The sequence below is a fragment of the Monodon monoceros genome, unplaced genomic scaffold (assembly GCF_005190385.1).
Source record: "Monodon monoceros isolate NGI ecotype Baffin Bay Population unplaced genomic scaffold, NGI_Narwhal_1 Super_Scaffold_16, whole genome shotgun sequence".
Taxonomy (NCBI): Eukaryota; Metazoa; Chordata; class Mammalia; order Artiodactyla; family Monodontidae; genus Monodon; species Monodon monoceros.
Genome location: NW_021703772.1, coordinates 19,750,842 through 19,775,839, shown reverse-complemented (window position 1 = coordinate 19,775,839; position 24,998 = coordinate 19,750,842). Strand labels below are relative to the sequence as shown.

Sequence of the window (24,998 nt, the reverse complement as noted above, 5' to 3'; positions counted from 1 at the left end):
TTTCTCAGTGCCTGCTTCCCATACAGAGCTGGTCCTAAAGCAAGGACTAGCAGGACAGCTGAACAAGAAGATGGACCTTGGCCTCCCCAGAAACGGAGAAATATCCTGAAAGGACACACCAGGGTTGAACACTCAGATGGAGCCCAAGGGCTTCAGGACACCCTCTCAGGCATTGCTGTGCCTCTGGGAGGGCTCAAAAGGGAACTGGAGTCCACAGAGGCCTCCCTCCAACCTTTTCCAGGCCTTCCTTACTGCAGGCAGCTGCAGAGAGCATCTCCCCTCTGCCTAGAAAATTTGTACTCCAGCCCTGGAGTCACCACCTCCAGGAAGCTTTCCCTGATTGCCCTAGGTGGGAAACCTTGCTTTCCCAGGCTCTGGGGCTTTGTTCCCCACTTCTGTTGTAGTACACATTGCTCTCTGTTAGAATTATCTGTCTGTGTACCTGCTCCCTCACTAGAACGAAAATTCCTGATCTTTGAACCTCAGTGTCTGGCTTGGAGCCTAACAGGCAATGAATGCAGGAAGGGATGGCTGTCATGTGGGCTCCTGACAGCCTCTTCCCCAGGCCAAAGCAGCACCCGCTAAGGCGTGATGGCTGGGCCTGCACCTCGCTCCAGCAAAACCAGCCACGACCAGAGAGGGAAGGTGTGGAGGGAATAAGGAGGGGATACCCAGAACTCATGGCCCCTGAGGCTCTTACCTGCTACCCGGTGGGCCACAAGCCCCTCCAGGTTCAATGGCTCCTCCTCTGGGGTTCGGGATGGGTCTGAAGTCACCTCCTTCGGTGGAAGCTGAGGCTGAGTGGTGAGGCCAGGGAGAGAGACTGGGGGCAGCTGAGGCCCCGGAGAGCTCTGGGTGTTTGGAAGGAAGGCAGACGAGGAGGAGGCAGCTGGGCTCTTTGTACGGTAACTCTGGTTGGGCCCCGTTAGACACGGCTGATAATCATAAGGTGAGTAAGGCCTGCCAGGAGGGACAGACTCCAGGGAGGCCCGGGGAGCAGGCTCAGGGGTGCCCAAGGAATGCCCACTGGGGATGTAGCCAGATCTGGACTGGGTCAGTGGATGGGACTGGGAGGAAGAGCCAGAGAGGGGCTGGGAGGAGAGCGGGGAAGCGCCGGGCCAGGCCCCAGGGACACTCTGGGACTTGTGCAGTGGGGCGGCTGCCGTGGCTGGCTCCAGATCCAGCATCAGCATGTTGAGGGCTTCGATGGACTGCTCGATCTCCTGCTGGGAGGCCGCCCGCGGGAACTCGGGAAGGCCAGGCATGGGGGGCTCTGCCAATGGCTGGGGACTGGGCCTGCTGAGCCCGAAGCTCTCCAAGTGGGCTCTTTCCTGCTGGCGAGGAGGTGGGTGAGGCTGCCAGGAATTCAGGCCCCTCTGCACAGCCTCCCGGCTGCTCCCGCCCCGGGCTGGAGCTGGGGGCAGCTGGGGCTTGGTTTCCGGAAAGGACTGAGAGCGGAACATACCGCTGGGGTCATGGCCATAGTGGGAGGTGGTCATTGACTGTGGCCAGGCTGGGTGGGGCCCCTCCTGCTGGCAGCCAGCTAAACTCTCCTGTGCAGAGTAGGAGGGTCGCATGGGGGCAGGGTGGCCAGCTTGGGCAGGCACTGCCCGGCTGGCAGACTCATAGGGGTATCCCCCGCCATTGACTATAGGTTCCACAGGGTAGGGCTTGTCCAGACCGTTGGTCAGTGGAGACAGGGCCTCCGGGTAGCCCCCCTCACTGGTGTTAGTGACCCCATCCAGGGAGGACAGTGTGCCCATGCTGCCCACACTGTGCCCATCCTGGTTGGGCAGCTCATCATCCAGGATGTCTGTCTCCCGCTCAGATGCCAAGGCCCTGCCATTGACGTGAACCTGGGCCGGGACGACATGGCGGCCAGAGGAGGGCGCAGCAGGGCCCCCCGCCAGGCGGGACCGGAGATGCTGTGTGTGGTACATGGTGCCTTGCTTCTCTCGCTCCAAGCCAAAGCCACTGAGCAGGCGGTCCAGCTCACGCTTCTCCTTGGGACTCAGGGAAGCAGGGGCACTGGAGGGGCCGGGGGCAGGCTCATCGGTCTTGTCTGTCTTGGTGGAGGCTGTGGAGTTGCCCGAGTCGCTGCTCACGGAGAGGGTGTGCTCCACGTGGTTGGGGGTAGCCGACAGAGTGGGCCGCGTGGCGTTGACGGCCCCGGTGCTGCCGTGCAGGGAGTCCTTCTTCTTCACCTTGGCGTACAGGCTCCCATCCAGGGGTCCCTGCGTGTGGCCCACAACCTCTACAAGAGAGGGACCAGAGGGGAGACAGACAGCAGATGTCAGTGGGAGGCGGGACATCTTCTATTCTCCCGAGGAAAGCAGCTGAAAGCTTCCCTTCCCTGGATCCCCAAAGGGAATCCTCTCAGCACCCCGAGATAGAGCCAAGGTGGCAGAGGGCAAAAGGACTCTTTCCCCGAGCTTCTGAGCAGAGCCCTCCCCTGCACCCAGGGTCAGGGCCAGGCAGTGGAGTCCAAGGTTGGGCCGGGGTCCTGGGGGCAAGATGCCCCAGTCCAAAGCCTGGATCTGGCACTGCACTCGTTTCCCAAGGACCTGGGGTGTTGGGCCGAGATGGGGTCCAGCAAAGGTGGCAGGCCCGGTGTTAAAGAGGACACAGTTTCCCTCTGAATGCCAGGGCCCGTGGAGGTTCTGGAAAGGAGCTTCAGGGGCCAAGGGTGGAGGGAGCATCTTAGGGATTGAGGACACAAAAGTAGAGGTTTTCAGCAGGGAGAGGTGCTCCCTGTGCCATTTTGTCTGAGATGCTCTGGGGACCCCGTGAGCAATACTTTCTCTGAAAGGAAAAAGTGAGCGCTGGGTGGCTAGAGGCCAAAGGGCTGACTCAGGAACGAAGAACTTCCCTGCCCAGAGGAACTCAGTGATTTCACACCCTGTACAGTCAGCAGTCCAGCTTCCAGCCTTGACACACACACACACACACCTCCCTTCCTCCCCCTCCAAGGCAGGCCCCCAACTGGCAAGAAAAAAAGCCCCCTCCCAAACTCCAGCCCAGACACCAACAATCACACACACACAGAAAACCAAAAGACATCCAGAGACACACACTCCCAGCAGAAATCACCCAAATCAAAAACACCCGCACGCATGCACTCACGGAGTACGCCAGACAGCCCCAGCACCGCGGTCAGAAAGAGCAGGTGTGGATACAAATACACAAATACTAATGTTAACAGCTAACATTCAGGGAACACTTTGCTACGTTTACACATACGTTATTTCTAATCCTGTGAGTCAGGGTTGTTATGCCTATTTTAAAGACGGAGAAACTGAGACGTGAAACCATTTATTTGCAGACACATAGTACTTGGTAAAGCTGGGATTTTAAATCAGAACTAATTTAAAATTTTTTTAAAAACTAAATTAAAATCAAAGCTAAAGCAGAACTTCAAAGACCACACAATTTTTTATTATTCTACACTGTCATATCACACACACACACACACACACAGAATAAACACATAGAAAGTAGCAATACCCCAAAATAAATACTGAAATTTAAAGCCACAAACATTTCAGAAAATACAAGCTCCTACCATGCCCAAGGATCAGCCCTCAGGCCAGAAGTGGCAGCCTCTAAAAATAAACACTCATACAGAAGTCCACGGCCAAAAACAAGTGATCAGACAACCGCAAAACAGGAACATCCTGATCAACACACACACACAACAAACCACAGGCCAACCAAATGACGTCACCCAAGCACTAGCACCGACATGCCCGACAAGGCACATCGTCCACATACACCCCCTGGGGGCTGGAGGCTCTGCCCATTCGCTTAACTCTCCAGAACCATCTCTCTGCCCCCAGTTTTCCCTGGGGCTTTGGGGTCTCAGCCAGCAGCAGGCCCCAAGTGACACTGGGCCAGAGTGTTGCCGCAGCCCAGGGCTCACAGGGATGGCGCTGGTCTGAACTGGAAAAGGGTTTTGGCTGAGAAAGGTCTGATTCTCCGAAAACCTGCCCCTTGTTCCGGGACCCCAAAAGGCTACTAAGATGCAGTTATACACATGCTGCCTCTCCCAACTCACATGGCATCATCCCTAAAGGGGCCGAAATGTAGATGAGAAGCTGCCCCTCATGCTGTGTCCTTCCAAAGAACCGGGCTCCACGTTATACACACAAAAAAGAGACTCTGGCTGGCTGTTTCCAGAGGAGAAAAGTATTGCAGACAGAAGGCTCTCATCCACTCAGATTTTGGAGGGTGGTTTCCGTGAGGATGGGCCCCTCATACCATTTAGTGGCAGTCCGAAGAGCTGTCTTTCCTTCTCACTGTACCCAGAAAGCTGCTGGACCATTCCTAGGCCCTGGCCCTACTGTCCAGCCCACACAGTGAGATGACAGAGTATTTCTCCTGGGCCTGGGATCTCCTCCATCCCCTGAAGCCCCTCATCTCCCAGGTCCATGCGCACATAGGCCGGGAAGCAGCGGGGAGGAGCAAAGCAAAGGGTAGAGTGTCCAATGGCCTCTCATTTATACTCAGAAGGCAATGAGAACCACTGGGTGCAAGCCAGAGCAGACCTGAGAGTATTCCTTCCTAGGAGAAAGCAAACCCACTCCGGCATCTCACTAGGGTTCACAAAAGAAAAGCTGTTGGCAAGAGAGATAAGAAAGCATCTTCCGGGCTTCCCTGGTGGCGCAGTGGTTGAGAGTCCGCCTGCCGATGCAGGGGACACGGGTTCGTGCCCCGGACCGGGAAGATCCCACATGCCGCGGAGCGGCTGGGCCCGTGAGCCATGGCCGCTGAGCCTGCGCGTCCGGAGCGTGTGCTCCGCAACGGGAGAGGCCACAGCAGTGAGAGGCCCGCGTACCGCAAAAAAAAAAAACAAAAAAACATCTTCCAAGACAGGGAGGGAGAATTCACACTGATTACCACTACCTGATATCTTGGCCCTCTGGGCCACGCCTTACTCTTCACTGACTTTGAAAATGCCAATATCAAATTTATTCTGCCACGACGTCATTTACCCCGACATGGGCTACTGTTCACAAGAACAACATCAGGATGATAACTGCCAGGCAACTAAGACTTAGTAAGAAAATCGAAGAAGTGTAAACTGTTTAATTAAATCCCATTTGCCAAGTACAAGTGGAAATGCCTGTTCCTGATCTCAAAGAAGGGGCCGGCTGCTCCTGATGCCCAGTGCTGGCAGCATGCTCCAGGCTGTGCTACACCTGCACTGGGTCATCTTCCTTTTCAAATCAAGAGGAGAAACTGAGGACACCCAGGCCCCTCCTAGGTCTGTCAGCCCCCGTGAGGGCTCTGCTGAAATCCCAGTGCACCTGAGGGGCACGAACACCTGCTGCTCCCATCAGGCATGAAGGAAAGTGCCCACATCCCTCACGCCATACAACACGCTTGTCATCCCCTTCTCCCCATCAACCACGTCCACATTAAGAGCTATTTACCAGGACCACAAGAAGCCGGAACACCATGTCGGTTTCAATCTATTAAGGCAGGAAGGGCAAAAGAGAGAGGCGGGCAGAGCAAAGGGGAGTGAAACAGAGTGGGGGAGGAGGAGAGGGGACTTCGAGAGGTGAGGGGAGATGGCTTCAAGGCTCTTAAGGGGCCACCAGATCCATCTTGAAGTCCCAGCAGCCTCTATGGGCCCAGCCAGTTCAGGTAAAAACATCTCAGATGAGAGGGAGTTGGACACCCAGTGGGAGGGAGCAGGAGATAGAGGGAGGGACCTGCCTGGATGGAGCTGTGGGTGCTGAGAAGGGGAAACACAAGGTACAGGCAGCCCAGGGGGCTGAGCTCCCAGGCCCCCAACCCGGGCCAGCCTGGACATCCTGCCCATTTCTCTAGGGAAGTGGAGAAGTCTCTTCAAGGCCCTGCTTGCTTTGTCTGATTATGCCTGGCTCTTCCCACAGCTGCTCCAAGCCCTGGACTCCACCCTCAACGCTGAGCTGGATTGCAGCAAGGGGCCCTTATTCCACGGCAGCCGTAATCCAGATGTGCGTGTCATGCTTCTGGAAAGCTCTGAGGAAAATCCCCAGCTGACTTGGACGTGGACCTACTCTCTACTCCCTACCCCCAGGCTCCCTCCAGTGAACTGCGGAAGTTCGGGTGTAGCTGGAAGCACAGCACAGGCCAGTACGCAGGAGAGGAAAGATGTGTCCATTCCACACACTTCAAAAGGAACACAAGAAATAAACACGGGATGCTAAAGTGATAAAGGGTTTGGGCAGTTGCTGTCTAATTTTGATGTTCATAAGAATCTCCTCAGGGGATTGTTAAAAAAATGTAGATTCCAGGGCCCCATCTCCAAAGATTTTCACGCATAGATCTAGGGTAGGGCCAAGAATCAGCATTTTAACTAGCTCTCAGGGGCTTCTGGGTAACATCTTGAGAAACCTTGACCCAGGTGGTCAGCGTTTTGAGCCCTGAGGTTAAGGACCTCCGCTTCTCTCACTAATGTCAAGTGGGGAGATGTCACTTATTTAGGTTTCAGAACAGACAGGCCAACCGGGAAAAGTCAAGGGTGCCAGCCTGGTGGACTGCAAGAAAGTGACTCAGTGACGAGAGACCCCTCCCTGTCCAAGAGCAGACCCGTTGTGCACAGTGAATGATTTATTAAGGTCTTCAAGATGGGGCCCTTCATGATAAAAAGTCCTTTGGGTCCATGTCCAGCAGAATAAAAGCTCATTACAATACATTACCCGGAGCAGTGATGACCAACCAACGTGGAGGAAAATCAATGCCGTGCCAATAGGAAGAGGCACGGTGCCCACCCTGGACACAGGCGGTTTAGAGGCAGACGGGGGCCCCAGCAAGCCAGGAGGGGCTCTCAGCTCCTTAAACGTGGGAATGAGGCATCAAAAACCACGTGTGTCGGGCAGGTAGGTGAGCTTTGACAAACAGTGAAGCTTGGCCAGGACGCAGCCAGGAGAGCAAGTTCTGGGTGTGTTATCCCTTTAGCCACGACCTCCTCCCCAGCCACGGGGTGGGGAGGGGGGCTGAGGCTGGGGGGGAGGCGGCTACTGAGAAGCGATGTGTGAAAGCCAGAGGAAGGGTACCAGGGAGGCCAGAGGGATGCAGTTCTAGAGAGGAAGCAGAGCGGAAGGGCCCCTCCCTCCCCACCCCCTCACCAGCTCACTCAGAAGGATGGCCCCCACCTTAACGGCTAATTCAGCTTGTGTTAACCACTAAACCTCCTCCACCACACGAAGCCTGGCCTCTGAGCCCATCAGGTGAAGATTCAGACGCTTACTTGCAGGTTTACTGAGCGACAGGATTCAGGCGCTAAGCACCTTGAGTTAGGCCTGGCACATCCACAGGCACGCTAACCTCTCCCCTTGCCGGCCATGCAGACCTTTTATCATCTGGCCCCCACCTGCCTTTTGAAGCCTCCCCTTCACTGTCCTCAACACTCCAAACACGCCCCACGCTACTCACACTATTCACATGCTCTTTCGCACCCTGTGCCTCGCACACGCTGTTCCCGCTCCTGAAAGGCCCTTCCCCACCCTGCTCCCGCAACTCCCAACCTCCCTGGCAAACCTCTTCCTCCTCCTTCAGGCTTAGCGTGAACCTCTCTGGGAAGCCTCCCTTGGCCTTACCCCTTTCCTACAGTCCGCCAGACTCAGATAAACCTTTTTCCTGTTCCCACTGCACTGTTCCCATGACTGTAACACTGGTCACCCACTGGACAGACACTACTGTCGACCACGTTTGTCTTCCCCACTAAGTTCCTTGAGGAAGGCCTTGACCTCTTTCTCTCTCTCCTCCAGTCCCTGGTTCGCAGAGAGTACCATTCACAATGTGGTCTATGTCAACAGTGCCTCTTGGAGTTCAATGCGCAGCTCACACAGCTATATAGGATGGCCCTACAGAGTGTAAGGCCTGGCACACGTGAGGTGTTCCATCAAGCTTCTTGCATGACATTAAATAAAGCTTTATATAGTCCTGTCAGCCACTGAGATACTGTTCTCCCACTGCCACCCAGAGAAGTGGAAAATCAGGGACTCAAGGTGGACCTCGAGCTTCTCCCAAAGGGAAGAGACACCGCAGCCAAAATATCATGAAAGACGGGTGTTGGTAGCACAGGCTGGACCCCGTGCAAGTCCTTGTAAATTGGCTGAGCCAGAGCCCACCCTATGGCATCCCCCACAGGACGCCTCAGCCACACTCTAGCCCAGTCCAGTGGACATTCGCTCTCCTAGCCGAGGACCCCCTTGCGGTATCTGAAGAATTCCCCCCAGAATGCCCAAATACAAATTTTGCACATAATTTCAGAGGGGTGATGGACACCCAGGGTAGGTGTGTGAGGAGGGGTGGAGGATGGAGAGAGCTGTGGGGAACCTCAGCCCCATGGCTCGAGCATGGCCTGGGGGTCCTCCTGAGATGCCCAGGCAACGGCAGCAGGGACCTCCCGTGGCCCATCTGTGACAGTCCCGGACTCCACCCATGCTGACCTCCCCACGCAACCCTCGCAGCCAGTCAGGGCCTGAGGCAGCCCTTTGTTCGAAACACAGCTTACAGAGAGTTCTAGAACTTCTCTAAATAGGAAAGGGCTTCCTCGGGGGCTCTGAAGAGCTTCAGAATTAGGGGTTGAAGACCGAGTCTCTGCAGGGGAACCACAGAGAGGAGACACAGCCTCTGAGAGGCAAAGCGAGCAGGTGACAGGTGCAACCTCAGGGACTCAGGGCCACAGTGGGAAGTGTCCACTGGTGCCACACTGACAAGCACGGGGCCCTATGGGTAGGGACGGATGAGTCCAGGTGTGGCAGACACCTGTCTTTCTTCCTGTTTAGCAGCACTCAGAGGGAAGCCACTGCATTTTCAGATACTGGAGAGAAGAGAACAAGATTCTTCCCAGGGCTGCTGTCAATCTTTACACAGGTGGCTCTGTCCCCTGTACAAGGGACCTCACCAGGGTCACCCCAAAATCTGCCTCTGTGGACCCAGGGAGGGTCCACACCTGGCCGCCTCCGCCAATCTGCCGAGGCAAGAAAGAAGGAGGGAGGCACTAAGCCCAGGGCCCAGACGGAGCCCCCGTCTGAATTTCAGAAGATGGAGAAAGTCACCATACAAACAGAAATGGAAACCAGAGCCGCCTCCCACCAGCGGCTCCTGCCCGTGACTCCCGGGACCAGCTGAGCCGTGAGAGCGTTTTAAAAGCCATGGGGTTTGGGGAGCTGACGTGCCTTGAGGGCTCAGTTAATCCACTGCCCACCCCTCATCTTACAGGACAATGAGCTCTGTAGGCTCCGGGAAGCCCCCGAGGTCACCCAGCTCGAGGGCTACAGACTCGCCTCCCTGCTTCCAAGTACAGCACTCTTCCCCCTAATGGCGCTTCAAGGTGAAGACGCTGGAGGAGCCTGGGGGGCGGGGGCACTCTCCAGCTGTGGCTGCAGACCAAGAACCTCACAATATAAGATACGGAGCTGGGTCAGGTGATGATGAGAGATGTGTCCCCAGGGCCTCCTCAGGAAGGACCCACACACTTTACACAGATACCATCTTACTTGCATTCCTCCAGAGAGAGGGGAGTAGACACAGAAAACCTCACGGTGACCTTTCTTTCACACCCAAGGGACCAGGGCCTGGAGGGTGAGTGACCGGCCCGGTCACGGGCCAGCCCACGCCAGTGGGGTGAACGTGAACTTGCACACCAGCCTCCTGACTCTAGCCTGGACTTCAGCTCCCACGCCAGGCACTAGAACCAGAGCCTGGCACTCCCAGTCCCCTCCCTCGGCCTATCCGGGCAGCAGATATCACAGGCACACTCCGGATGGTAAAAATAGCTCCTGAGCCCACAACAACCGACGTCCTTCTTTGCCAGGCCAGGGCACCCGCCTGGACACTCAAAGATTCCTGGCCAGGGGCACAGTCGAGCCGCCAAGAGCCCTGCCAAAGTTGGGAGAAAGCCATGAATGGGAGCCCACAGGAGGCCAGTGGGGGAATGGTCAGCCCCGAGGGTGCCACGAAGTTCAGACCACAGAACTGGGGTGCGGGTGCTGTCCTGAATAAACAGGAATGTTTCGGGGGCGAGTCCATGCCTCTGCCACATGCCCTCTGCCCATCCCATTCTCTCCCGCCATGAACCACTACCCCAAAGGGTGAGGCCGCTCAGATCCACTGCCCCCGTCCAACGCAGCAACCCCTCAGACCTGAGGCGGCGGCTCTTACACATTCCAGGGCAGTGAGTCCAGGAAGGAGGTGGCCAGGTCAGCCCCATCTGCCTCCAAAGGCAACGCCAGGGGCCACAGCCCCACGCAGACCCACGCCCTTACCCAGTCCAGGTCCACGGCAGCCCCCAGCCCCCAGGCCCAGAAGCCACCCTCCACCCTCTCCCGGGATTCAGCGGAGAGCCACACGAGGACACACACGGGAGAAACAGCCGCCCGGCAGACACTTACCCTCTGGACAGAGAGGGAGCGAGGGGAAGGAAAAGAAGCGCTCTGAATTGATCTCTGCTCCTTGTGCCTCAAGTTTCAAATAATCCGTCCATGGCTGCAGCTCCCAGCGCTGTCTGTGTCCTACTTGGGCTCCCTCGGACTGTCAGAGGTGGGAGGAGCCAGTGCCGCCTGCCTGCCTGCCCTGCCCGTGGCTCTGGAGCACACACACACACACACACACACACACACACACACACACACCACTCCCTCCCTCTGCCTCTCGCTCACGCGCACGCTCGAGCTCGTGCTCTCTCTCTCTCTCCTCTCTCTCTCTCTCTCTCCCTCCCTCCCTCTCCCTCTCTCTCTCTCTCCCCCTCTCAGCTCGGCTTGCTCTGCCTCACTCTGGCTTGTAGGAAGCCAGTGGGATAAAACTCTGTCTGTAATTTCAGCCAGCTGGGTCCCCAGGGCTTCACTTATCATCCCGTAGCTATGCAGCTCTTGAATGACATCACAGTGGCTTCCCAAGCCCTCCACATGGAGTGAGAAGTGGCCAGGCCAGCCCATCTCCGGCCCCAGCTCCATCCTAGTCCAGCGATGGCCCCAGCCCCGTCCAGGCCCAGCACAGCCCAGCACAGCCTCAGAACTGCCCCGGCCCGGCCCCAGTCCCAAACCCACTGTGGCTCCAGGACCCAGAGAAGAAGTGGGAGAAAAGCGGCTGGGATGTGAGGGAGAGGGAGAGGGAAGGGTGAGAGCTCCTATGAGGGTATTGAGATTTATTTCCCCAAATTTTTCCACATTTTTTTCCCATTCTCAGCAAATGAAAGGCAGAACAGATGACAACAATTTTCCAGCTGCTGAACAATAAGGTGGAAATCTTTTTTTTCCTCTCTCTCTCCCTCCTCGCCACCCAGCACACACCCACCGCAGGGCAGAGTCTAGGAGCCAGGACACTTCCTTGGCTTATAAAAGGAGGAAAACCCCCACAAGCTCCTATATCTCCCAGAGGTGACCCTGGGACCTAAATGGAGGCACTGGGGTATCACACATGCAGGATGCTGGGAGGGATGGGAGCCCCAAAGTGAGATATGCAGTGCAAAGCTTTGGATTCTGACCCAGGAAGCTTGACCGTTCTTGAGGCCTGACTTTGGGAAGACGAGTGTGTGTCTGGCTCAGGACACTGACCTGCCGGGCCACCTGAGATGCCTCCAGGTCACTGGCTACTGGTATTCCGTTTGTTCCCACCCATGACAATCACGAATGGCGGAGAGGATAACTTTTTGGAGTGTAGGTGATGTCTACCCTCACATCTAAGCAGCTAGATCCAAAAGAGCCCCCTCAGCTAGAAGCCACACGAGCTGCCCAAATGACCCCACCATCAGCCTGGTGTGCCCTGAAAAGTACCAGTAGTCCCTAACTGACAGCAGGACACCAAATTCCACCTCTTATTCGCATTTCAATTGGATGCCCAATCCAACTCCCACAGGCAGTAGGAGATGGCCTAGGATTTGCAGCCAGGCCAGCAGTGGCTTCGAGGCCTGGCGTCTCCTTGACCGAGCCCCAGTTAGTTTGCCACCCCAAAGTGCTTCTACAGCCACCCCACGCTGATGCCCAGACCTTTCACAGACAGGTTGGGCACCGCAGGCCCGGGAGGGAGAGGCATGCTGGGTGCAGGCCACCTACTTCTCCGTCTTCGGAGCAGACACCTCATCCCTAGCCCCCTCCCCATTGCCAGCATCACTAGCTTCTTTCTGAGAGTAAAGAAGAAAAATAAGAACAAAAATGGTGCTCTGTACTCTGGCCCTTGCCCTGTCTTAACGGCATTTTCACTGATGAGATGGGGAACACCCCAGCCCAGCGTCAAAGACTTCCCAGAAACCATCAAGAATGGGGAAGGGAGAAGAGGGGTTGCATGCCTCAGGCTCCAAACTGGGGGCAGAAGGACTTCCAGTTTACCCAGCGCAGGACTGTTGTAAGACCACAGTTTGGACAAACTACTGTAATTATGCTCTTCCCTCCACAGAGCCTTCCGCGACTAACTGAGAAACGCCAGGCTCTTGAAAGGGTATGGTCAACCAGTCCACCCAACAGTCCCTACCCTTACGACAGTGTTAACCTAGATTTTATTTGCATACGACCTTCATGTTTATCTGCACATCTGAATCCCATCAATAGTAGTATTTTGATAGGATTTTGTAAAATTTTTAAAATAAATTTAACTTCCAAGTAGTTCAAAGCATCAATATCCATGATATCACAGATTTGGTTGTGAAAGCTATACACTTTCTCTTCTAATATGTTTTAAAATAAATAGACTTAAAATCATTTCATATATAATTACCAGTCTGGCCAATGTACCATACTTTGGAAACACCACCATACAACAGTCTCTGTAAGTAGCAACCCGATCCCATGGTTCTCTGCTACCATCCAGGGACTGGCTGCACCAGAAGGCTCTGGGGAGTTTTATAAAAACCCTGACCCCCCTGGCCCCACCCCAGACCTCCAGAGGCCGAACTGCCAGGGGTGGGACCTGGGAATCTGAACTGTAAAACACTCTCCAGTGGAGAATGCTAGGCAGCCAGGTTTGGCAAAAAATGGTCCTAGCTGTACTTCACTGTTTTCAATTATAGGGATCTTACTCTCTACTCCAAAAGCCCATTTCATCATTAGATGGCTCTAACAGATAGATTTTAGCTCCCTGACTTTTCCACTAACCTTGTGGTGCCTGATTGGGTGGCCCAGACAAGCCAAATCTCAACCACATGAGAGCTTCAGACACTGAATGGGATGTGCAAGTCCTCCGGAGTGTCTCCTTTGACAGACAAACCTCCCCCACTCCCACCCCCAAAGTCCCTGAGCCCACCGTACCTCTCTTTGCTTCTCCTCACCACCTGAGCACTTGTTACCAGTGGTTTTTATCACTGAAGCAAGGGACGACCCATGTGGGCCCTCTGACCTACGAGGAGCACCACAGGCCTATCACCTTCCAGTTTCTGGAAACCATGCCTTTAATAATGCAACCTAAATTTATACCCAGCCCTTTTGACTCGTTTCACTTCAGCATCTTCCAGGAACACAGTGGTTAAGAACACGGGCTTAGGGGTCAAGCCGACACTGGTTTAAATGCAGACACTACTACTTACTAGCTTAGTGCAACCCTGGGCCAATTACTTAAGTTTTCTGAGTTTCAGTTTCTTTATCTATAAAATGGGTATCTCAGAGAGTACTGCAAAGACTGATACAATGCGTGTAAAGCACTCAGCACAGTAAAAAGCACACAGAGGTGCTCTAAATGAGGCAGCCACATCTATACAACCACCATCACCTCGACATCTGCTTCCCAATCCTCCTTCCCTACCCGGCCCACCCTGAACAGCACCTCGGTGACCCTAGCTCACTGGGCCCAGATGAAACACACCCAGTGCTTAAGCTTCAGGACATATCATTTGGCCTGTCCTTTCTCTGCTCAAATCTCATGGCATCGAGTGTCCAGCAAAGAGAAGAGTCTCACATCCCAGACTCTGAGGATGTGATGTTGTTCAATCAACAAACACTGGGTCTGTCCCAGCATCAGTTACTGCCAACAGTATGCCTGAAAATGTCACCCCCTCTCCCCACTCCAGAGATGGCTTCAACACCAAGGACCAAGAGGAGGGAGGGGTGGCATCTTTCCAGACCTGGTTTTTTGCTCTTTCTCATAAGGAACAAAATGACTGAGTGTTTTGGTTTCTAAGAAACCCAGTCCGAGAACAGAAGCAGGAAGCAGAACAGAGTGTCTTCACTGAAGGGCTACCTCACACCCTACGAGTGTGAGAGGTGAGGTCCCAGAGACAAGAGACTGAGGAGACAACTAGACCGGTGGTCCTCCCCCGAGGCGATGTACTCTCCAGGGAACATGAGGCAATGGCTGGAAATATCTGGGGTTGTCACATCTAGAAGAAATGCTATTGGCATCCAGTGGGTAGAGATGCTTCTAAACATCCTCTAACACACAGGACAGTCCCATGTCCAATGTCAATGGTGCCATAGCCAAGACACCCCGAGACAAACTGAGGGCGGAAGGAGTTGGGGGTGTGAGAGACAGAGCTCGGGACTGACTCAGGAGTCCTGGGTCCCAATCCCAGCTGGGCCACTAACTCACCTTGTGACCTTGGCCAAGTCATTTCCTGGGCCTCAGTTTCCAAAGTGGTAAAATGAGAGAAAAGAGCAAGTTGAGCTTTGCACTCTCAAACTTCTGGTTCTAAGCAGAACACAGGGAGGAGGAGAAAGGCCTGGCGTCCCAAGGCTCAAGGTATGAAAGGTCTGGGCGGGGCGAGGGAGGACCCTGAGGAAAGGCCACTGCCTGGGCTGGGTGTGGCGCAGGATGTGACATAGAAACAAGTCACAGACCCCCGCAGGACCTCCTCCACATGGTACCTCAGGAAGGCAGTGGACAGGGCCAGGCTCAGGACCCTGTTCCCTGAGAGTTGGGCAGGAGCCTCTGCACCAGAGGATCACCCAGGAAGGGAATCGCCAACTCCCAGGCAGATGGCTGAGCTGGGCAAGGGTCAGGGTAGATCCACTCACCTCCCTCCTGCCTCTCCCCACTCGGATTGCCCCCCCCCCCGGGGCCTGGACACCACTTCAGTAGCAGTCCTCACTTGGGAAGGATGGAGGGAGAGTGGGGAGAGGGGCCGTGGGCTTGGGGAGCCAGGAAGAATGAGACAGCACAACGGAACGGGGAGGGTGCGTTTTAACTATGTGCTTGCACATTAATGGATGTTCTCTCCTTTGCTTCCACGACTGCCCTTCAAGGTAGATCCCTGAAAAAGAGACCGAGGCTTAGAGGCTGTGGCTTGATCAAGTTCACATTGCCAGTCTCACTGATGCTCAAGTTCTTTCTACTTCCCAGAGAGGAAGGAGGAAGGAAGAAGGAGAGGGACGGGCAAAGGATGAGAGCTTGGAGCACTCCATGGGACGAAGGGAGTGGAGGGTAACAAATCAAATCACAATGTTGGTTTAGAACAACCCGCCCAAACCCCACCATCCAAATGAGTGCTGTCCCCATCAAAGTGGTCCCTGGGAATTTGTATGCCTGTATCCTAATGATGCTGCCAGGGTTCAAAGCATTTCTGGAAACTTGTAGGGAACTGCCTCAGAGCTGGTTCACCACTCACACAATGAACCCGTCTTTGCACTTAAGGTCGATCCCATGTCAGTGGTGCTCAACAGGCCCACTAAGTACCTCACCTAAGTACTGGTTACCAGACTGGCCGTGCTTCATAACGACAGCTCCCTTCACTCTGTGGGGTATGCGGGGGGCGAGGGGTCTGTGGGGTTCTGTGCACGAGTGATGGGTGTTTGCAGAGGGCTCTCTGTGATTCTGTTTTGAGTGGGTGTGGGATCTGGGCGGTCTCTGCTTCCTTTCCCAAACGGGTCCCTCTGTGTGCATGAGTATAACAAGGCTCAGGTAGGCATCTCCGTGGGGGTCTCCCGGCACTCGTGTGCAAGCTCACACACATAAGCAGGTGTGGGCCAGAAGCCGGAAGGCCCTGCTGCAGGGGGACAAGCTGGGAGTGACCCTCTTGATCCACAGGAGCTACAGCACCATGGGGCACAGGCCTGGACAGGAGACAGGAGACAGGGAACCAGCCCAGACCTCTTTCTAACCTTGTGAAGAGTGCCCGCCTGGCCCTTGAAGGCTGTTAAGCAGTGTGCAGAAAAAGCGGGACGGAGAGGCAGAAAGGAAGCAGGAAAGATCTGAGAAGCTTTGAGCTTTCATATCAAAATCTGATCTCACTGCCCCTGGAGAAGGAGAGCAAACGCTGAGGAACACTTTGCGGCTGACGGTTTTTTAAGCAATTGAAGCAACGCCAGGCGAAAGTCTCCAGTGAGCACCGGGGCACTGACTAGCCGCAAGGATGTAAAGACATGTCCGCGATGAGAAAGGATGAGAAAGGCCGCCAGCAGCTCCTGGCTCCCAACCACTGACGGCTCTGCACTGCTTTCCAGAACCAGAGGGCCCCACCGGCAGCCTGGATAAGCCGGCTGGGGCTGGACCAGGCCCTGGCCCTGGAGGGTGGGAGGGCAGTCCAGCTGGCCTGCCATCTGAGGCAGGATGCCCCGTGTCCCTGCAGGAGAGTCTTGCAGGTGCAAATAATGCTTGAGCAGAAAAAAAAGAAGGGCAGGAGAAGGGGGAGTTTGGCAAGGCTCCCAAGGCCCCTTTGCATGCAGAACCTGCTGGGGCTTTGTCAGAACCCTCTAGACACTGCCTGTTCTTTCACGTTCATGCACCATGGTCACTCACCCTATCTGGACAGGTGTGCGGGGTGGAGGATTCTCCTCAACCTCAAGAAAATCCAGTCCTGCCACCAGCTCCCCTTTCTCATGTGCCTCAAAAGCAAGACAGCTTTCCTGGAAGTCAGACCCCCCACCCCGCCTGCTGCAGCTAAAACTTACTCTCTCCAACTCTGCTCTCCAATCCCTAACTGGCCACCACACAGTACACAGACCTAGAGAAAGTGTTGTCTGGCAGCAACAGCAGTAGACTCGGGGCGGGGGGGGGGGGGGGCGGTCAAAGGGCCAGAGTACTAAGGAGTGATTGTGCACAGGCCTCAGTTTACTCCTCTGTGCAATGGGAGAGTACAACCAGATAGATGGTCTCTGAACACCTGGCCAACTCTAGATGCTCAAGGATCCAACACAGAGAAGATGCTCAACCTGGCATTGTCTCTGTGGACCTGATGCTCCTCTCCTGCTTGGTCTTGCCTGGGTGGCTCCAGGCTCCAAACTCGTCCAAGCCTATTTCTGCAGCAGACACAGAGCCCCTGGGGGCTAGAACAGAAACAGTGACTTACAGAAAGTCTGGAAATACACGCCAGGCTGCAGAGGTTCCGAGGGCCATGCAGGGCAATAAAGAGGCTGATTTATTTTCATCAGTGAAATGCTGAAACCCAATCCCTGGAGCAGGCTGACCCAGCAGACGCGGTGGGGAGCTCCCCACCTGGAGCAGAATTAGCTAGATCGCAGCCTCCCAGGTCTCACCACCGGGGCTGACAATGGGAGGGACAGAAGGGGAGGCCAGGGTTGGCCAGCTCACCCAGTGCGATTCCAGGTCCCTCGGGTTGGCCTCTTCCCACCCTTCCACCGGCCTGCAAGGTCTCCGAAATGCAGGCACAGCAGGGTCAGGTCCACATGCCCACTCGCGTGGGGCAGAGGGGGAAGAGGGACAGAAGGGAGGGTGCCTCAAACTCCTGCCCTCGTGAAGCCATGGTGAGGAATAGTGGGCATCAGAATCCCAGCTCTACGTCTTCCCGGCTGTGTAATCACCAGGAGGTTACTTAACCTCTCTGTGCCTGTTTCCTCATCTGTGAAATAGGAGCAAGAGTACTCAGCTCACAGGAGGGTCATGAGGAGTAAAGGAAATAATGGGCACCTAATAGAACCTCACATGTGGAGGGTGTATAGAGAAGGGAGATATAGATTTTCCTCCTAGTGCCTAATCAAATTGCTGGTTGGGAGTGCCAATTAATACAACACTTATGGAGGCCAGTATGATGCTATCAAAATTATACGGGCTTCCCTGGTGGCGCAGTGGTTGAGAGTCAGCCTGCCGATGCAGGGGACGCGGGTTCGTGCCCCGGTCCGGGAAGATCCCACGTGCCGCAGAGCGGCTGGGCCCGTGAGCCACGGCCGCTGGGCCTGCGCGTCTGGAGCCTGTGCTCCGCAACGGGAGAGGCCACAACAGCGAGAGGCCCGCGTACCGCAAAAAAAAAAAAAATTATATATGCATATATTCTTCCATCCAGCAATTCCACTTCTAGAAATTTGTCCTACAGACAGACTTGCACAAATGAAATGGTGTTACGCACAAATAAAAACGTTACTCATTGCAGAATTTTTGAAAACAGCAAAAGATTAGAAACAACCTAAATGTCCATGTTACTTAAATACAGTTAAATAAAATACTAGTTAAATAAAACACAGAACCTTTGTACAGCGGAATGTCATGCAGCTGAAAAAAATGAGAAGGCTCTGTTATTATTTGTTTGAAAATTATTATTTGAAAAAATTATTTGAAAATTATTTGAAAAAAGTGAGAAGGCTCTTTGTTATTATTTGTTACTATGAAAAGATCTCCATGCTTTGTCATTAGATGAAACTGCTCAGGTACAAGCCAGATCCTTACGGTGGTTACCGGACCCTAAATGATCTGGTCCCCATTACCTCTAACCTCATCTCCTGTTACAACCTTCATTGCAGTCACATTGGCCCCTTTGCTGCTTCTCAAACATCTTAGGTGGGCTCCTGCCTCAGGACCTTTGCACTTGCTATTCCCCCTGCCTGGAATGCTCTTCCTCAGCGATTTGCTTGGCTGACTCCCTCACCTCCTTCAATTCTTTGTTCATATGCCCCCGCCTCAGTGAAGCTTAGGCTGACCAGCATTTTTCTTTTTTTCGGCTATTGGGTCTTCACTGCTGCTCACGGGCTTTCTCTAGTTGCAGCAAGCGGAGGCTACTCTTCACTGTGGTGCACAGCCTTCTCACTGTGGTGGCTTCTCTTGTTGCAGAGTATGGGCTCTAGGCGCATGGGCTTCAGTAGTTGTGGCACACGGGCTTCAGTAGTTGTGGCACGTGGGCTCTAGAGCGCAGGCTCAGTAGTTGTGGCACACAGGCTTAGTTGCTCCACGGCATGTGGGATCTACCCGGACCAGGGCTTGAACCCATGTCCCCTGCATTGGCAGGTGGATTCTTAACCACTGCGCCACCAGGGAAGTCCTGACCAGCTTTTTAAAAAATTTCAACTCACCGCTCGATGCCCATCATCAACAACTCCCAATCACCCTTACTCTGTAATATTTTTTTCCCAGAGTATTTATCACCTTCTAAGATGCTCTCACTTACAGCTGACCCTTGAACAATGCCAGGGTTAGGGGCACTGACCCACCCGCCCCTACCCACTCACCACCCACATCCTCACACTGAAAAATCCACATACTGCTTTCTCTGCCCCCAAAACAATTGATAAATGACTCACCCAAGGGCAGGAAGCTGAAATAGTTTGGATAGAATCAGGACTCAAACCCTAGTTCTTTTGAGTCCACATATTGTGATCTCTAACTGAACACAAACTTTTCCCCACAAAGATCCATAAATAAAAATACAGGTATTTATTGAAAAAAAAAACTGTGTATAAGTGGGCCTGCACAGTTCAGATCTGTGTTATTCGCGGGTCAAATGTACTCATAATGTCTGTTTAAAAAATGTTTTATTGTCTGTCTTCTCCCACTAGAATACAATCATGACAAGGGCAAGGATCTTTGTTTTGTTCACTACTGTACCCTCAGCAACTAAATAGTGACACACAGTAGATACTCAATAAGTATTTGTTGACTGAATAAATGAATGTTAATGCAGACAGTCCACATACCAAAGAACACAAATGATTTGGCTTTTTGTTTTTTTCTTCTTCTTCAATACAGTGGATTCAAGGTTACACCTATAATCACATCATTTTCACTCTCCTGCATCCTGATATGTTTTCTCAAATGGAGGAGAAAGAAGCAGCTTTATGGCTGCTCCAGCAATCACCATGGCCCACAGCCTGGCCATCATTGATGAACAGTGCCGTGGAGGTTAGGACCCTGGAAAGACCCTGGGAGCTAGGCCTGCTCTGCCCCCAACTGTCTGAGGGACCTCTGCAAACGGCCCAACCCCTGAGCAGAGGGAGCGGCTCACACAGGAATGGAGCCTTGCATTTGCATGATGCCAGGGGAAAGGTTCAGTAGGAAGAATACAGACCTGCAGCCAGAGGCCAGGGTCCAAAGTCCAGTTCAACAACGGGGATGGTCGAAACTGGCACTCAGGGAAGCACTGCCTAAAGCACCACCCAAGGTCAGGTGGTGGTATCGGTAACAACTAACATACCTGATGACTTACTATGGAATAGGCACAGAGCTAGGCACCCATCCGTTATCTCACTTCATTCTCAGCCTATAGGAGAGCTATATCTTTGTCCCCATTTTACCGGGGAGAACGCTAAGGCTCAGAAAGGCTAAATGATTTGCCCAGGGTCAACAGCGGGCAGGAGGCAGAGCTGGGGCTTGACCCCAGGCAGCCTGAGTCCCGAGCCCAGGCTTTCAACCACTATGGTGCCTCTACTGCCTCCCGAGGATGTGGCTTTTGTCTCTTCTCGGGCCACTCTAAGATACTGTCCTTCTCAACCTCAATGGAGGCTGCCTATTACTGAAGGTATGTGAGCTCAGCGACTTTGTCAGGATTTCAGAAGGTCTCTTGGCAGGGGGAGGAGCATAGAGAAGAAAGAGATGTACGGGGGTGAATCACCCATGAGCAGCTGGGGAAGTAGAGGGAGGGGAACCATGGAAGAAGACAGGATGGATCATCCTCCAGATCCCAGACCCACTGAAACCTTTTCCCATAAATGGTCTCCATTGGACAGGAAGCAGGGCCTGGGAGAGTGGACCAAAAGGGACGGGCTCTGTCGCCTGAAGAGAAGCGCACCAGCTAGTAGGCAGAAGGAATGGGAAAGAAGCAGACAAGCTCCAGGGAGGGCGCTGCCTCTCAAAGGCTGGTGGAGAGATGGGCCCGAAGGCCAGCACCATTAGTGAAGGAGTTAAACTTTGCCAAGAAGCAAAGCAGCCTCAGCTAGCACCTATGAGCCAGCTCCAGGCCAACTGGCCCGGACGAGGAGAAAGAGGGCCAGGCACAGCCTCCAAAGACAGGGAGGAGCACCCAGGGCCTGAACAGGTCCAACAAGGAATAATCCAGAAGAATCCAGAAAGACAACTCTCACCAGCTCCATTCTCTCTTAGTACCCATCACTCAGTCACATCCACCGGGCAACAGATCTGGGCTCCAGGGACCCATCCACTGCAGGATTTTGTGTGCTGTCTTTCCTCTTAATCTCCTGGTTTGTCCTCCCCTCCTGGACCCCATAAATATGGTTCCCTTGGGGCTCCCCTCACCCTCCCTCCGCCTTCCCCAACATTCCCACCTTCACCAACTCCTGCTTTCCACTGACATCCTACCCAGCCCACCATGGGACGGGGGGCAGTGGTGAGAAGGAGGCCAGAGCGATTTGATTGCTTTCTTTCCCTCTACTTTCTAGACTTCAAGCAATGTTGTTATACCACTTCTAGATCTGAAAAGCAATTCTGTTTTCACTGCCATCTACCCTCCCAGGCCCAGGACACATACAGCCCCTCTGCAAAGTCATCCACCTCTGATCACCACCATCCCAGAAGCTTCTTCTCTCCTGAGAAGCCTGGCTCTTGGCCAAGATCCTTCTCCATTTGGCTGTGGGTCGCGGTGGATGGTGCACTTGTCTGATCTGGACGCACCCCCTCCCTGCCCTTGTCTGCAGGACTTTCTACAGCACCAGGGCTAGCCTAGGGCCCACCATCTAGTAGGTGATCTATAAGCATTTGGGAAAGAAAGGAGAGAGAAAAGGAAGGGAGGGAAGGAAGAAGGAGGGGAGGGAGCAAGGGAATGATGGGTGAAAAGCAGCTTTAGTTGGGTCCCCAAAAATATTTGATCAATGGAAGCTTGTATTTCTTTTCTTGGACGTGGTTAGAGTCCGTATCTTGGGGTCTCGCCGAGCCCAGCTAACTTGCACTTGTCTGCACGTCTGGCAGGAGCGGAAGCAGGGAGGGTGGTTGAGGGGGAAAGACTGCACGTTCTCCTCTTCCCCGGCCTGGAGCTTGATATTTGAGCACAGCAAGAGGGCAGACGTGCCGCTCAGGCCCCTGGCCAAGAGCTCTGCGTCTGCTCCGAGTGTGGCTCCGGCCTTCCAACCTCCACCTGATGGCAGAGATTACGGAGGACCAAAGGCACATTCAGTCAGGAGGGTATTGGTTTACTGAATGTTCCACGGGCAGACACTGCTCTTCAAGCCTGCCAGCTGCCTCACAGAGCAGGGCCAGCTAAGGGTCCAAGGGCATCAGCACAAGCCCCACCCCACCCCACCAGGAACAGCGCTAAGCAGGTGGCTGGCAGATGCTGGGTCAGTGGAGTCGTCGTCTTTATCCACAAGGTCAGACCGATCCTACATTTAAATTCTCGGCACTCTGATTATTCCAGCAGGTCAGGAGAGGACTCCCTCTTGGGAAAGCAGAAACCCAGATCCTCCTCAAGAAGTCATCCCAACCCTGCCTGTGCCACTGTCTCTATGTAGACCACCCCACACTGAGACCCATTTCCCTTGTTTCTCGACATCTCTGCCCAAGCGGGCCAAGAGGACAAAGGCCCAGCCTCCCTGCCACAGTTGATCTACCCTTTCACGGTCGGGAGGTTTTTCCAGGTGGCTAGTTCAAACCCCTCCTGTTGCAGTCTAAGCTCCAGCTCTTTGAACTATAGGATGTGATAGAACAGGGACAGAAGCTGAAGCTTTCAGCAACAGCTTTGAATTTCTCCCTCCCTGCCCTTACCGCCCCCGCCCCCCGAACCCTGACCAGAGCGGAAGGGCCGCCCCCTCCAGCAGCCAGTAGGATTTCCCAACAAAAATCAGCCTCTCGGGGGGAGTTCCCCGGTGGTCTAGCGGTTAGGATTTGACGCTTTCACTGCCGTGGCCTGGGTTCAATCCCTGGTCAGGGAACTGAGATCCCACAAGCCGTGCAGCATGACCAAAAAAAAAAAATCAGGCTGTTAGCACCTGTGCTTAGAAAATCACCCCCTAAAACCCTCTGCTCAAGGGGCAGATGTATCACTCGGGATCCTTGGACGCTTTTCCTGAATAATTTGGGACCACCTGCAATCTCGCTCTCCCATTTTTTACTGGTTCCTCCACATCTTACCCAAAAGTTCAGAAGGCAAGAATGTCACACTCTGTGAAAGTATGTCAAGGGTAAACATTCACCGTGGTGCTCAGGTGTTCTTCCAGGGTGGGCACAAGGGCTGTTGTCCCCACTAACCGCCTCCAAAGGGGCCGCCTTCTGCTACCCTTCCCCACCCTGCCTCGTCCTGGGAGATGAAGGGAAACGGGGCCGTGCAGGTGGCTGAGGCAGCCCGGAGGCAGAACTCGTGAGCTTTGGTGCTGCTCTGACATCCAGGGACCTGGAACCTGGCCTCCCTCTCTGTGTAATGGGGCAGGTGTTCCAGACCAGTCGAGGCACCAGTTCCAGGGCTGGAAAGAGATCAGACGAAGCAGCCTAAAGCATTTCAGGCTATAGATATATCATCTTTCAGATCAAGGTCACAGAATGATAGGAAGCAGTATCCCTGACCGGCTCCAAACCCCCACCTATGCCCGTCCAAATCCTGCCTTCACCATTTACTAAGGGTATTATCTGAACAAGGTCCCTAAGCTCTCTGTGATTGCTGCAGTTTTCTCTCCTGTAAAATGGGAACACTCATAACCAGGTGTATGTGGAACTATTTGGGTCTCAGTTGTGACAGAGGCCCCAGGAAAATGAATGCCATGTTCCAAAAGTAAGGCAGGGCTTTGTAAAAAGGGATGACTGACATCAAGAAAGTGAAAAGTCAACCCACTGGATAGGAGAAAATATTTGCAAATCATATATCTAATAAGGGACACATTTCCAAAATATATAAAAAACTCTTATAACTTAATAACAAAAAAACAAAAATCTAACTTTAAGTATGTGCAAAGGTTGTGAATAGATGTTCCTTTAAAGAAGATAGCCAATTAACAAAGATGTTTAACATCATTAATTACTAGGGAAATGCAAATCAAAACCATAATAAAATACCACTTTATACCCACCAGGATGGCTAGAATCCCAAAGATAGAAAATTACAAGTGTTGGTGAGGATGTGGAGATACTGTAATCCTCATACACTGGCTGGTAGGAATGTAAGATGGTGCAGTCACTTTGGAAAACAGTCTGACAGCTCCTCAAATGATTAAATATTGAGTTACTATATGACCCAGCAATTCCACTCATAGGTATCTACCCAAGAGAAATGAAAACATAAGTCCATGCAAAAACGTATACATGAATGCCCATAGCGGCATTCTTCATAATAGCCAAAAAGTGGAAACAGTGCAAATATTCATCCACTGATGTGTGTATAAACAAAATGTGGTATGGCCATACAATGGAATATTACAAAGCAAATCAAAATGAACTATACACACTGCAAACTGGATGAACCCTGAAAACATCACGCTGAGTGAAAGGCGGCCACAAAGGCCACATACTGTGTAATTCTGTTCACATGAAATATGCAGAACAGACAAATCTATAGAGACAGAAGGTAGACTAGGGCTGGGGGTGGGTAAAGATGTGGGGAGTGACTGCTAATGAGTATAAAGTTTCTTCGAGGGGGGTGATAATGTTCTAAAATTAGATTATGGTGAGGGTTGTACCACCCTAAATATACTAAAACCTACTGAATTCTACTCTTTAAATAGGTGAAGTTATGATATTAAATTATATCAATGTAATATCACTTCATTATATTATATTGGGAATATATAATATTCGCTATTAAAAAAAATTTTTTAAGACAGTGATGGCTGAAAACTGTTTTGTGGCTCTAAACTGCCCCCCACACACATCCATGTCAAGGGAGTGAAAGGATCAGTAAGTGAGTGATTCTGAGAGGAATCCTGGAGAGAAGAGTGTTGTTTTGCTGCAAGTGCCACCTGCCAGGGAGGGGCTTTCCCCTCACC

The 24,998-nt window shown here is 53.2% G+C and overlaps 1 protein-coding gene across 7 annotated transcripts in view; it reads right to left on the bottom strand.

Moving 5' to 3' along the window:
* The window catches only part of TNS1 (tensin 1), a 196,948-nt gene that overhangs the window by 46,773 nt on the left and 125,177 nt on the right, over positions 1-24,998 (bottom strand). For all 7 annotated transcript variants that reach the window (XM_029224920.1, XM_029224924.1, XM_029224926.1 and 4 more), the window contains one exon: positions 701-2,254. In XM_029224920.1, the coding sequence (XP_029080753.1) occupies positions 701-2,254 (1,554 nt within the window). The remainder of the gene's footprint in view (positions 1-700; positions 2,255-24,998) is intronic.